Genomic DNA, 15,005 nt, shown 5'->3' with positions numbered 1-15,005 from the left:
AAAAGGAAAAGAAATATATGTAGTTTTAGATATTTAGCCCACATTATTAAAAAAAATTACAAATTTTGATTTTATCTTATGGAACTATCTAGAAAAACTCAGATTCCTTCAAGTAGTCCTGGACTAAACAGTGATATAACTGTTCTAGATTTCTATTTTAAGGTGTGGACTGATCGGACTAATTAACATATTTGGAACATACAAACTTGAAATATTTATATCCTTATTGTATTTGCTAAGAAAAATCGTAAGTCTTTTTCTAAACATTTTTTAAATGGGGTGTCTTAAAACTGATTAGTATTTTTGATATTTTCTCTGCATACGTATTAAATTTACATAGATAGTATTTCAACTGGCATTTTGTTTGACCTGAACCTTTCTTTAATGACTTATCAGCACTTGCTAGGAAATACCATCTGTGCTACTTCCTTTAGGAAGTTGTTAATTTGAAGTTTGGTGATAAAAGCATTACCATTAATATACATTGAAAAAATCAGATGAAACATCCGTCTCTAATTAGCTGTATTCGAATCACATGAACATTTAAAATTATTTGATAACAAGTAACTTCTAACATAGTATGTATGTTAGTTTATCTTGAACGAACGTAGGGATAAGCAAAAATCTTATATTAATGGTAAGTGTATGGGTTTATTATATTGATTTTGTTTGTTAGTTCTCCATAATTGATGTTGTTAGTATATGTTATCTGTATGTCAGTAAACAACTGGAAGTGGTTTATTTTAATAAAAATATTTTCAGATTTAAGAAGTTTTAGTCTTCTGCCTTTTATATATGATATTTCTCTGTTGTAGTAAACGGGAGATTTCAGTTTTATTATGAAAAATGTTAAAAAGGTTGAAAGTTTTTTATCTGCCATATTATTTGTTATTACAATTTATTTGTACTTATAGCTGGCTTATCAGCATTTTAGTCTAATAATGTAGAGAAAAATTTGTGTCCGTGTAATTTTTAAAAGGTACTTCAGTGTCAGTCGGATGATATATTTCATGGCAAAAATATTATTCGTTTTTGCCAATCTAGCCTTGGGCTGCTGTGTTGTCCTGCAGCAAAGTCATTTTGAAATTATGATCGGTATTTATATTGCTATACATATATTAAGTAGGTAAGTCCTGCAGTGATTTATAATTATATTATTATGCATATGTGAAAGTTGAATTAGGTAAATACTTCAGAGATTGAATTGGTTTCTTTATTTGTCAATAGTGTGAAAATACTGTTATATTAAATTAACCAGAGCATGAGATGAAAATGTTATTGGTTGAACCTTTATTCTCACATAATGGTAAATTCAAGCTTCTCATATAATGATAAGAATTGCTTTTAATTGAACTTTTTAAATAATGATGTGAGGTTTATCTATTTATTTTTAACTAATAGTTAATTTTAAGTTTTAGTACTTTTCTATCACTCTCCTTTCACTCACGCTTTTTATGGCAGAGTGGTGTGGTGTGGTGTATTTAATTATGGCAAAGCACACGAGGGCTATCTGCCTAAAGGGAGGGATGCCTTCGTGGAGGACTTTCTAAGGGAAACTGGCTCGTATACACGTTACACATGGGGAAAACCACGAAAACGCCCATGCAGCCAGCCCGTTCGCGGGGTTCGAACCTCGGACCGAACTACCAGTGTTCAGCGACTTTACCGCTCGGCCGCTGGTGTTATGGCAGAGTGTAAATAAGATAGTGACATGCGACATGCGACGGAGGACGTGGCACCACCCCTCTACCAATACGGTTAATCGGTATAGCGCCACGTCCGCCTTTATCTAGATAACCATACGTGTTCATTGTGCTAATATACTAATACATAAACATACATACAAATTTGGTACTTAATACAGTGGCGTTAAAGCTAATTAATGTTAAACACTGGATAATACATTGCCATGTTACAAGGTGTATGCAAAAGCATGGATACGGTAGCATATATACATAACGTGTGTACTCATATGTTGAGTACACTATGATCCTTTGAAGCATTATCATTAGATTACAGAAGACATGTACATACCGAAATATTAGATGCGCAATGTTATGCTGGAATAAGTAATTAGTACAGTGAATAAAAAGTTAGATCCTAGATTAGTACTGTGTGGTACAGTGTCTTGCTACTGAATTATTTGTACTGTTTCCTAAGTACATTAACCAATGTAGAAAGATATTAAAACACGTGTATTAGGTACACAGTAATTAGTGGATACCCAAGCGTTAGGTAAGTGCTACTCTAACAAACATTAACAATAGGTACTTAATACAATGCTGAACAGATAAATTGGTGCAATTAATTTTAGAGTGGGGCTCTAGTTAAATCTTTGCGATACGGTACCGTGTTACAGGATAAAATGTGCAGATGCATAGTTACATTATCATATATACAGAACATAAATTCATATACATATATACAGACATTTTGTGTACAGACACATTAGGAACATGATTATTCAGTGCGTAATAGATGTATATTAACTATACAGTGCCAAGATATGTGATAACACTAGTAGATACATGGGTACAATTACATATAAACAAGGAAATACACAAGTACATATAGACAAAAGCGTATATACGCTTATATTTGGTACATAATAGTCATTGGTGACATAAACATTTGGTACTTACTTCATATACTTACATAAACTCTAGATCCATAAAATAATGTTATAACTAGTAATAGGTGCTTATTAATTTCATAATAAGACACTAGGTTGATATTTTGCCTTACTGTGTCACGTTACGTAGAAATGTATGCGGGTGCATGGGTACAGCTTTTTATTTACAATGCTATACTGTTTTCCTATTTACAATGCTATACCTATTTACAATGCTTATATCATTCGATTTCATAATCAATAGGTACATGGCACATTTATATACATGAGCAGATGGTACATTGTAGAGTGCCGTTGAGGATAATTGATGCAATTAATTTTATAGTATTTTAAAAATAATGCATTTATACGCAATTATAAGGTGCATAATTGTCATTGGGGAAATGAGATAGTGAGCGTTTATTCGGATTAAGGTAGAAAGAAGTTTTGTTTAAGCAAGAGTTTTGGAAATTATTTTTAGAGCGTATCTGCCTATTCCAGGCCACGTTGTGCAGTGATTATTAGCGATTTGATTCTGTGGCGTTGAGTCCTTCTAGCAGTAAGCTTTGTCTCGCCGGTTTTCTACAACCAGAGTTCTCCGGTTCCTGTGCGTTAAATTATTCTGTGAGCCGTTAGGCTAATCTACTGCATTTCAAATTGTTCAATAATTTTTTTTGTTTTTGTTTTTCTGTTAAACCAGAAATGCTTCGCTTGTGTAAACCCAAGTTGGGTAATTGCTAATTTTGTGTTCGAATAAAAGGGTGTAATACACCCTTCTTCACTTTGTTTTGTTTCACAAGGCTAGAAGATAATCCTTCATTAGTCTTTTAAAAGTCTATATGCTAAGAAGAACTAGACTTTATAATCTTTCTGATGTTTCCAAATATTTTATTGTTAATAATTATGATTATTATTAAAGATGATTTATTGTTAAAGATTATGATTATTATTAAAGATGATTTATTGTTAAAGATTAAGTGAATGCACAGAAAGCTTGAGAGATGATTTTCAATTGTGTATATTATTGGTCATCAGTGCTCAATGGATTTGGTATACATCCACACTGATCCACTTTTAGAGAAAAATAATCTTTCAGTTTGTTATCATACAGACAGGGCTACAGCTTGAACAATTCCTCAGCTCTGTCTTTGTATCTCGTATTTTTTTGTTTTTGTTTATTTTAGATAAAGATTTATTATATATTTATATATTGTGAGAAGAAGGGGCATAGCGGCGAGAAAAAAGAAGTCTACTTATATTTAACAAAATTTGTCAGATTTACCTTATCATTTAAATGTTGTTTGTATTCATTGTGAAGATGCAAGTTATTTGACAATTTAATAAACTTAAAGAAATTATTGGCAACATTATATTTCATATATAGTTTTGGCAACAATAAAAGAAAATTCTTAACTTCCATTTGGAAACCAAATGTATGAGAAACTTCTATTAATATGAGCGAGATGTTGTAGATAATAAACTAATTAATGTCAATGAGTGTCTCTTTTATTTAGCAGCGTCAGCAACATATCTACTTATCTATCTGTTAGTGTATGTACCTCTTTAGCTATTTATGTATTCTTCAATCTGTTCTTATAAATGTGCAGATAACCTACCTATATATCTATGCAACTGTGCATCCCTACTACGATGAAGATCCAACTAAAAAAACCGAGACTCGGAGGACGAGATCACAGGGCGTAGTTAGTAGGATTTAGTTTAGATGTAACAATATGGAAGTGCGAGATGAAAAAATATCTACTGAAAAGAACAAGTGAATTCACCCCGTTGTGGAATTTTGCAACAGTTAAGTGTGTTAAATTCATCCGGTTTTGGCAATTATGCTGGTTAAAGAAAAAAAAAAAAAAAAAAAAAAAAGAGTAATATTTCCCGGTAAGAAAACATCGTTGCTAATGGAGTCAGGGGTTTTACCTTTATTTATTGAATATCATGTTCTACGTACTCAAACTATAAAATTCAGTTCAGCAGCAATATCGCAAATTCATTTTAAAATGACTCTATCTTTAGAATTTCCGATACAGAGTCTAACGCGCTGGAGATAAAAAAAATTTTTTTTTTCGTACAGTTTTGTCATTGCTCGATTTGAAATCCTTTAGCTTTTTAATCAAAAATTCGTTCAAGTGTTACAAAATATGAAATCGATAATAAAGCAAATTTAAAATTCAAATTAGGGTTTCCATATGCCCATATTCTATGGAAGATTACGTTATTCAAATTTTGATGGCTCTAGGTACCGTTGTTTCATCCCAATGCGAGAAACATACATACATTTATGCAGATTCTTCATTATTTAATTTCTTTAAAGATAAGACAGGGTAATAACATATGGTGGCAACGATTTGAAAAATGATACAGCCTTTTAAAGTTTTCAACGCAAAATGCCAAAACGAAATTAACAGTCCTTCAGGGCAAATTTCCCCTTTAGACTAAAAAAAGTGGTAATTTGCTTACCCTTAAAATAAATAAATGGAATGATTAAAAAAAAATTACGTCCAAAAGGATGTGTTTTTTTTAACATTTTGTGTATTACCTTTATTTATTAAATATCATGTTCTTCGTACTAAAACCATAAAATTCAGTTCAACAGCAATATCGCAAACTAATTTTAAAATGAGCATATCTTTAGAATTTTCGATACACAGTCTCGCACGCTGGAGATAAAAATGGTTTTCTGCTCAACGTTGCCATTGCTCGCTTTGAAATACTTGAGTCTGTTAATCAAAAATTCGTTGAAGTTTTACAAAATATGAAATCGATAATAAAACAAATTTCAAATTTCAAATTTGGGCTTCCAGGTGCCCATATTCAGAGGAGGATTACGCTATTCAAAATTTGGTGGCTCTAGGTACCATTGTTTCATCACAATTGCGAGAAAATATGCATACATTTATGCAGATTCTTCATTATTTAATTTCTTTCAATATAATACAGGGCAATAATATTTGGCAAGAATCTGAAAAGTGAAACAACGCTTGTAGTGAATGAATGCAAAATGCCAAAATGAAATCAATAGTCCTTTTGGGCAAATTGCCCCTTTGGACTAAAAAAAAAAAAAAAAAAAAACTCAAAGCTTTCAAATTTTACAGTACTCCCAAAGGGACGTTTTTTTTTTTTTTTTTTTTAACGTTTTGCGTTTTACCTTTATTTATTAAATACCATGTTCTTCGAACTTAAACCATAAAATTCAATTCAACAGCAATATCGCAAAATAATTTTAAAATGAGCATATCCTTAGAATTTCCGATACACAGTCTCGAGCACTGGAAATAAAATGTTTTCTTTTCTTTTTTCCGTACAGTGTTGCCATTGTTCGCTTTGAGATCATTGAGTTTGTTAAACCAAAATTGGGTGTACTCCAACTGCGCTGATGAAAATCCCCCCCCTCGTCCTGAGATAGTCCAACTGCGCCAATCAAAATTTCTTTCCCCCGTTGGCGGCAGGGTTACAATTTTATTTTTCGTAGCCAACTGTAGCCAAGAGGAAAATAAAAATAAAGAAATATATTTTTTTTATAAATGGATAGTGGATTTGTTGCCAATCTAGAGAAACTAAGCTTCGGCAACAACAAAGATAACGCCTTCTTTCATTATTATTGCGAATTAAGCCATGCTTAATCCTTTCTGGAATTTATTCCAGGAAATAAGTGTTTAACATTTCTAGAGTAAATTTCTTAGGGGTTGAAATTTAAAAAATACAGCAGAAATGAGAAGAGAATTTAGATCTCTTTCATATCATAAGTTTATTAAGCATTATATACCCTACACGGGGCACCTTGAAACTGAAATACGGACATAGCGGCACAGAAAAATATTTTTTGAAAAGAACTATGTAGTAATGCATAAATGAAAGAAATTAAATAAAAACTGTCAAAGAAAATATATAATAATTATTACATCAAACACTCTCTTGACCGCAAGTGATAGAAATTTGTTTTCTCGTTTATCTTTCAGCAAAGCTTATACAATTAAATAATCACTTTCATTCGCATAAAATTATAAACAAATGTAAATTATTATAGAAAAGGCATTGTTCCGGTTTGACTAGAAACTTTCACTATGCCGATGTTCCGGTTTGATTAGATACAAACGTTTCTCTGCCTCAGAATGGCAACAGTGAGAACTTGACTTTCGATTTGTTATGACGCAGCTAGAACGCTGCTCATGAGATGTAACATTAGATTCGATTCTAGATTCTAGATTAGATTAATTTTAGTATTTTAATAAATCCTTTTAAAACTAGATTGAGTATTGATCATAGAATTATAGCTGAACCACCGCCTGCAGAAATTTAGATGTGGCATTTAGATATGTCGTTAGATAGTTAGATGCGTAGGCAGCGACATTCGTGATTCGAATGTTTACATTAGTGCAGTTAATTAGTGTACATTAGTGCGTGCATAAACATTTTTTGGTGCATCGGCCGGGAAGTCGGCTAATATTCGAAAATATGGATTCGTAAGTATGGATTGCACGGTTTGAAGTGTGCGAAGCCTGCAAAAAACAGGTATGATAAGTTTTCTATTTAAAGTGTAATTATGGAAGATCCTGTCGCTAAGTTTAAATCGAAACGCAAAGTATTAAGGACCGCAGTGTCCAAGGTACTAAAGAAAATTGAGATAGAATTAAGCAAAGATGACGTTAGTATAAATGTAATAGAAGAAACTTTAGACATATTAAACGAAAAGGCAAAAACTCTGAGTGATTTAAACACTCAAATAGAACAGGATTTGAAGGTCCCAGAGGATGAATTTGAACTTGAAGTTTCATCCGCTCTAGAATATGAAGAAAAAATCCAACTGTGGCAATTTAGAGCAAGAAAAAAATTAAGGGAATTACACAAACTCAAAAATTCGGATCCTAATGAAACCGCTATAGATTCCAAACTTGAAAATAATAAAATTATTCGCCTTCCAAAATTGGCTATCGCTAAATTTTTTGGTGATTCTAGCAACTGGCAGGAAGTTTGGAGTCAATTCGAGGCAGCTATCCATAACAATGACTCATTATCGAAAGTAAATAAATTCAGTTACTTAAAGTCATTACTAGGTGGGGTAGCTTGTAATGCCGTTTCCGGACTCTCGCTTACAAATGAGAACTACGATTCAGCTATAGAATTGTTAATTAACAGGTTTGGGAGAAAAGATTTGGTAATAAATGCTCACATGAATAAACTGTTAAATCTTTACCCTGTTAGAAATGTAAGGGATATAGAAAATGTTAGGAATTTATATGATCAGTGTGAAACTCAAATTAGATGCTTAAAGTCAATGAACGTCGTATCAGAAACTTACGGTATTTTACTTTGCCCAATATTGTTAAAATTAATTCCATTAGAGATAACATTAGAATATAGTCGCAGTAGAAAAAGTGACCAAACATGGAACGTTAACGAATTAATGGAATTTATTCGTAAAGAAATAGAAAGCCGCGAAAGAGCTACGCAGTTAAATGAAAGTAGAGAAACAAAAACAAAACACCGAGCGGAAATGATTCATAACTGGAGGCATAAATCAAACGATCATCTACACTCCGCTCACGATAATGTAAACAACAAGTGCAGTAAACAGTTTGAAATAAAGTTCGCCTAAAACGTATGAATATGTTGCTCCAGTCGCTAGCAGTAAATGCATATATTGTGATGAACTACACGATTCGGAGCGCTGCGAAATTAAAACCGTGGAGGAGAAAAGAAATATTTTACAATCTGAAGCCCGATGTTTTTTGTGTCTAAAATCTCAGCATAAAATTAAGCAGTGTAAGGAAAGAAAAATGTGCGAAATATGTAATAAAAAACACAATAGGTCTATTTGTTTCCAACTCGAAACCAAATCGGAGAAAAACAAGGTCGTGTCGATAATTCCATCCAGTAAAGAAGATGTTCAGATTAGTCAATTAAAAACCGAAACTTTCCTCAGTGCATTGCTACAAACGTGTACTGTGATGATACGTCCATTTTCTGAGAAGGATAATTTAGAATCAGTTCGTATTCTATTAGACAATGGATCGATGAGAAGTTTTATAATTCGGGACATTTCAGAGAAGTGTAAATTACCTGTTATTCGAAAGGAGACTTTGTCCGTATTTGCCTTTGGGGTTAACCAGGCAACAGAACAAACTTACAATGTTGTTAAAGTCAAACTAAAAAACAGAAGTAAACCATCCCTAAATATAGAAATTGAAGCTTTAGAAACTAACCAAATATGTGCAACTAATTTACCTTTCCCTGATATCCCAGTTTCCAAAATTAACAAAGAGTTAATAGCATTACATTTAGCTGATTCTTGTGAATTCAGTGATAAAATATTGCTGTTTTGATCGGAGCAGATTACTATCATGAAGTAATAACTGGTAGACTTAAACGTTTTAAAAATAATAGCTTCCGAAACAATATTTGGATGGTGCCTTCAAGGCCGGACTGATTCTAACGGTAAATTGTTAAACATAGACATTATTGTTGATGACAAATTGGTCTCAACACAGTTAAAGCAGTTTTGGGAATTGAAAACATTGGGAATAGAACAAGGGGAAGGAAATTAGTAAAATAGATAATGACATTTTAGAGAATTTTAACAGAACTATCAAATTTAAAGAAAAGCGATATGAGGTTAAACTCCCTTGAATGAACATTTGTCTGAATTAAAAACGAATTACGTAAATGCAGAAGTTCGCTTTAATAAACTGGTTAAAAGGTTGAGAAATGATCCACTGCTTCATCAATAGTATCACTCAGTTATAGAACAGCATTTAAACATGGGTATAGCTGAGGAAATTGATCCAAGTTCTGAAGAAACAGGAAGAATTTATTACATGCCTCACCAGCCAGTTATTTGACCTGACAAACCCGTGAGAGTACTATTTGATGCATCCAGCCATTCGAAAAATAAATACTCTATAAACGATTGTCTCTGTTACGGTGCTAATTTAAATCCACCATTGTTAGAGATATTAATACAATTTCATACACATAGCATAGCATTTACTGCCGACATTGAACAAGCCTTTCTCCAGATTTCTCTGTCACCTGAAGATAGGGATGCTGTAAGATTTTTGTGGGCAAATAACCTTACAGATAATGATGGGAAAACGAACACGAAAATACTTAGGATGACTCGCGTTTTGTTTGGAGCTACATCCAGCCCATTTTTGCTTGCCCCTACTATCAAACATCACATAAATACCTTTAAAGAAACAAATCAGAAAGCAGTTAAACTATTGAACGAATGTTCATACGTAGACGATTTAATAGGTGGGGATGAAGACGGAAACGAAGCCAAACTCATATATGAAGATATTAGATATATATTGAAGGCTGCTGGTTTCAACATGCGAAAATGGAAAACAAATTGTGGAAATCTGCAGGAAGTTTTTGACGAATACGAAAATGGTGAAATCCAGAAAGTTCTGTAACAGAAGGTATTGGGATATAAATGGAATTACAAGGAAGACCTTCTGAAGATAGAATCACAAAATCTAACTAATCAAGGGAAAACAAAGTTAATGACAAAAAGAGAAGTTCTTAAAACCATTGGAAAGCTTTACAATCCCATTGGATTTATAAGTCCATTCACTATTAGGGCAAAAATACTAATGCAGGAAATTTGGCAATTTGGGGTAGATTGGGATGATCCGTTACCATTGGACTTTGAAAACAGAATGAAAAAATGGATTAATGAACTGTCAGCGATTCAGAATGTAAACATTCCGCGACATTACTTCCGAAAGACTAACAAGTCTGAATTGAGAGATAATCAAATGCATTGCTTTACCGACGCTAGTCAGAAGGCATATGGAGTTGTGATATACCTGCGATACGTCACGATGGACAGTGAAATAGGAAGTAGTTTTGTCATTTCCAAAACTAGAGTAGCTCCACTGAAGAAGCTGTCCCTTCCAAGATTAGAGTTGATGGGGGCGCTCATCGGAGCAAGATTAGCCTCGAATGTGAAAGAACAGTTAGAGAAAAGACTCCAGATGAATGTATATTTTTGGTCAGACTCAGTTTACGTTACATTGAATAAAGGGCGATCTAAATAAATGGAAGCCATTATCCAGCATCGAGTAATGAAAATACGAGAGAAAACATCACCTGAGTCCTGTAATTATTGCCTTAGAGATGAAAATCCGGCTGATATGATGACCAGAAGAACAAAGACAAATTCCACGAAAGGAATAACGTTGTCTGAACTACGAAATAGTGAAATGTGGTGGCATGGATCTAAGTGGCTATTACAGAGCATTGATTCGTGGCCTAAACTTGCAGAATCAGCAAGAGATTTCAAAGATAATGAAGAGCTTGAACTTCGAAGGGGAGCTGTAGTGAACTCAACAGTCACAGGTGAAAATTTTATTGAAAACGAATTCATTAAAAGGTATTCGTCATTCAGCAAATTGATTAGAACTACTGCGTGGTGTTTAAGGTTTGCGAACAACTGTAGAACCAATCCACCATTAAGAAAAGAAAGTTTTTTGAGTGCTTCTGAACTACAGAATGCAACAAAGGTGCTAGTCAAATGTGTACAACATTCTGAATTTCAACCTGAAATTAAGTGCCTGCAGTCAAAACGATTAGTTCCAAGTAATAGTAAGGTTTTATCCTTAAATGTATTTCTGGATGAAGATGAACTTTTACGAGTTGGTGGGAGACTACGTTTCTCCAATCTTTCAGAAGACCAGAAACATGAAACATCAACTTCTTTTACCCAAAAGACATCATTTCACTGAATTACTCATAGATTATTATCATAAAAAATCTCTTCATTCGGGCGTTCAAACAACACTTCCTCTTATTAGACAATTATACTGGATACCTTCCGGACAAGATAGAGTTAGACGCGTTATAAGTAAATGCATGACGCGCTTTCGAATAGGGAACCAAACCATAAACCAAATGATGGGAGACTTACCTAGAGATAGAGTTGTAATAACTATACCATTCGAAAAAATAGGACTGGACTTTGCAGGTCCAGTTATCACCAAGCCTAAATTGAAAAGATCTAGAGTTACGTTAAAATCATACATCGCGATATTTATTTGCTTTAGTACGAGTACAAAGGCTATTCATCTAGAAGTAGTATCGGATTTGTCTACTGAAGCATTTCTAGCATGCCTTAGAAGGTTTATTGCCAGACGATCTAAACCATCCATTGTTTGGAGTGATAACACTACGAACTTCAAGGGAACGAAGAATGTTCTTGATAAACTCTTTAGAATTTGTAGATCGGATCGTATTCAGCGCTTTAGTTCCGAAGAAGGTATAACATGGAGATTTATTCCTTCTTCTTTTTCCCGCATTTTGGCGGGTTATGGGAGGCTAATATAAAATCAATGAAGAGAAATTTGACAAAGGTCGCGAAAACGACAATTTTAAACTTTGAAGAGCTGTATACATTAATTACACAAATAGAAGCCTGCTTGAACTCTCGACCTCTGTCACCTATTTCGGCTGATCCAACAGATCTTCAGCCTTTGACTCCAGGTCATTTCCTAATAGGAGCTCCACTTTTGTCGATACCAGAACCGAATGATTCTGTAGATTCTTTGACCTTGTCTTCTAGATGGACTTTAATTCAAAAACTTAGAGCTAATTTCTGGAACCGTTGGAGCGTGGAATATCTTATTCATTTGAAGAACCGCTCAAAATGGAATCAAGTGAGATCCAATCTCAAGGCAGGACAACTAGTCTTGTTAAAGGATAAAAGCAAGACACCCATGAAGTGGACACTAGCTCGCATCGAGGAAACCTTTCCTGGTTCAGATGGCCTAGTACGAGTCGTAGACGTCAGAACTTCAGATGGAATCTTTCGTCGAGCCGTCTCCAATATCAGCCCACTCCTATTTCCAAATGATGTTGGACAATTGTCCAACGGGGGCCGGGATGTTCCGGTTTGACTAGAAACTTTCACTATGCCAATGTTCCAGTTTGATTAGAAACAAACTTTTCTCTGCCTCAGAATGGCAATAGTGAGAACTTGACTTTCGATTTGTTATGACGCAGCTAGAACGCTGCTCATGACATGTAACATTAGATTCGATTCTAGATTCTAGATTAGATTAATTTTAGTATTTTAATAAATCCTTTTAAATCTAGATTGAGTATTGATCATAGAATTATAGCTGAACCACCGCCTGCAGAAATTTTTTAGATGTGGCATTTAGATACGTCGTTAGATAGTTAGATGCGTAGGCAGCGACATTCGTGATTCGAATAGTGTACATTAGTGCGTGCATAAACACGCATAAAATTAAACACTACAGTGTGAAAGGAAAATTCTGGAATAAAAATGTTAAGAAAATTAGATGAGAAATAATCCATAATTTATTGATATCCATATAAACTCTATGCTTTTGGAAAAAGTTACACATAATTTGCACTGAGGTATCAATCACCGAAACCAAGTTAATTTCTTTCTTATTTTTTCTTATCAGAGGGATTTGTAAAAAGACACACTAAGGTGAAAATTTTTGCAATATTTTTAAAGAATAAATTTTAAAAGTATTTTTACTTCATGAACTGAAATTTTTACTATACATTTTTACACAGTAAATAAGTACAAAAAAAGAAAGAGTTAGGGGATCACTGGGACTAGAAACTCGGGTCGAACTACCAATGTTTAGTGACTTTTCCGCTTGATCATAAGACCTTTTGAAATTAGGCTGAACAGTATATTAAAGAAAATAGAAGATACAGCACACATAAGAACAAAAGTGGGCTGAATTAGAGATTTACATGTTTAATGAATAAGTTAAACTTACCTGTATGCCATTATGAAATATTAGGAAGTAGCATAAAAGCATGAGTGAAGAAGTCAATGGCAACTAAATCATTCTAATCTAAATGTATAACATTATTAGTATCTGCTATTAATTTCAATACTGCTGAAAAAATTATAAATGAATTATATTATAAATCGTATGAACTCGTTGCATTATAAATTACAACAGTTAGAAATATTATTAGCGTGATTTAGCGACCAACTTTGTTAACAAATAATTTCAAGTAACTAATTTTACAAATAAGTCAGCCTGAAACTAGGTTAGAAAATAAGCTACATGCTGAAGATTAAGCTTTGCCAAGGTGTTAGAAACATCTTCTGTTAACTAGAGTTATGAAGCAAGAATTTGTAAAAATTATCATTTAAATATAAATTGGCATAAATACAATACAAATTATATAAATTTTACATACATGAAAACTTGAGTACAGTGCAACAATATGTGAAAAAGGAATGGATTAAAAGGGAGACTGAAAATCCCAGGATATGAATATAAGGGAGTTTGAATTTTTTTTTTTTTTTTGTTAATTATAAAAATTCTGATGACGCTCATAATTATGAATTTATTAATTAAATGTGTATTAGAAATTAAATGTATTTCAAAGTACATCAGGTGGAAAACAGAATAGATATTTTCTAGTATTAGAATATGGAATTTGTTAAAAGTTCGTTTCTAGTATTAAATATAATAAAGTTCGTTTCTAGTATTAAATATAATAAAGTTCGTTTCTAGTATTAAAATATGGAATTTGTAACAAAGTTAAATAACCTTAAAATAACTTCAATGATTAAAAATGGAAAGCTTAATACGGGAATATATTGCAATAATATTAGTGTGAATTTAGAACGATTTAAGAAGTCCAATTTTTAGATTTAATAAAGATAATTTATATAATTAAATTAGAACTGTTTACCTAAAATGGTAAATTTGAAAGTTAAAAACATTCTGCTATCTAAGAAGATTTGTTAATATTTATCTAGACAAAAAACTTATTTAAGGTGAGCTACAAATCCGATATTTGATACGTTGATTATATATCACTTTTGTGTATGTCATTAATCTATCAATTTTACTATTCAAAACTGATATGTATATATCAGCGACTAAAATCTACAATTTGGAAAGTTTGTAATTCTTACAGAGAATAAAAAGATCTGGCTCATCATTCCTTTAAGCATCATAAAACTTTAAAATGAGTGTAAAAGAAATTTATTTTTTAGCACACGCCAGACTTTAAATTAATATTTGTTTTACATGCACAATTTTTACAATAGTGATAAACGAAAATAAAGGCTTGCAGTCTCAATAGAATGTCCCATTAATGGCGATAAACGACTTCTTGTAGCACCCAATCTTCTTGGAAAGAAATGGGGGACAGGAAACGTCGCGCAGTTCGTGGATTAAAAAAGAGGGGGACGGGGATTTTCGATCAAATTTGGCGCAGTTCGTACCCTACCTCAAAATTCGTTAAAATGTTACAAAATATGAAATCAATAATAAAACAAATTCCAAATTAGGACTTACAGATGCCCATATTCAGGAGCAAATTACGTTATTCAAAATTGGATGGCTCTAGGTACCGTTTTTTAGCACAATTCGAG

At 32.9% G+C, this 15,005-nt stretch overlaps 2 protein-coding genes across 2 annotated transcripts in view; both read left to right on the top strand.

Moving 5' to 3' along the window:
* Positions 1-504: 504 nt before the first annotated feature.
* Positions 505-15,005, top strand: part of LOC118199706 (fibroblast growth factor receptor 4-like) — a 267,774-nt gene continuing 253,273 nt past the window's right edge. The window contains exon 1 of the mRNA XM_085823962.1: positions 505-637. The gene's annotated coding sequence lies outside the window, so the exon portion shown is untranslated. The remainder of the gene's footprint in view (positions 638-15,005) is intronic.
* Positions 11,890-12,519, top strand: LOC146995463 (uncharacterized). The gene has a single exon (XM_085824539.1). The coding sequence runs from the start codon at positions 11,890-11,892 to the stop codon at positions 12,517-12,519; it is 630 nt and encodes a 209-aa protein (XP_085680665.1).

Source organism: Stegodyphus dumicola, chromosome 9 (genome assembly GCF_044657685.1).
Source record: "Stegodyphus dumicola isolate Sdum_Otavi_A_Nest chromosome 9, ASM4465768v1".
Taxonomy (NCBI): domain Eukaryota; kingdom Metazoa; phylum Arthropoda; class Arachnida; order Araneae; family Eresidae; genus Stegodyphus; species Stegodyphus dumicola.
This window is presented reverse-complemented; position numbering and strand designations above follow the sequence as displayed.

Coding starts and splice junctions, on each gene's coding strand:
- LOC146995463 (XM_085824539.1), top strand. CDS start 11,890: ATGGAGATTTATTCCTTCTTCTTTTTCCCGCATTTTGGCGGGTTATGG.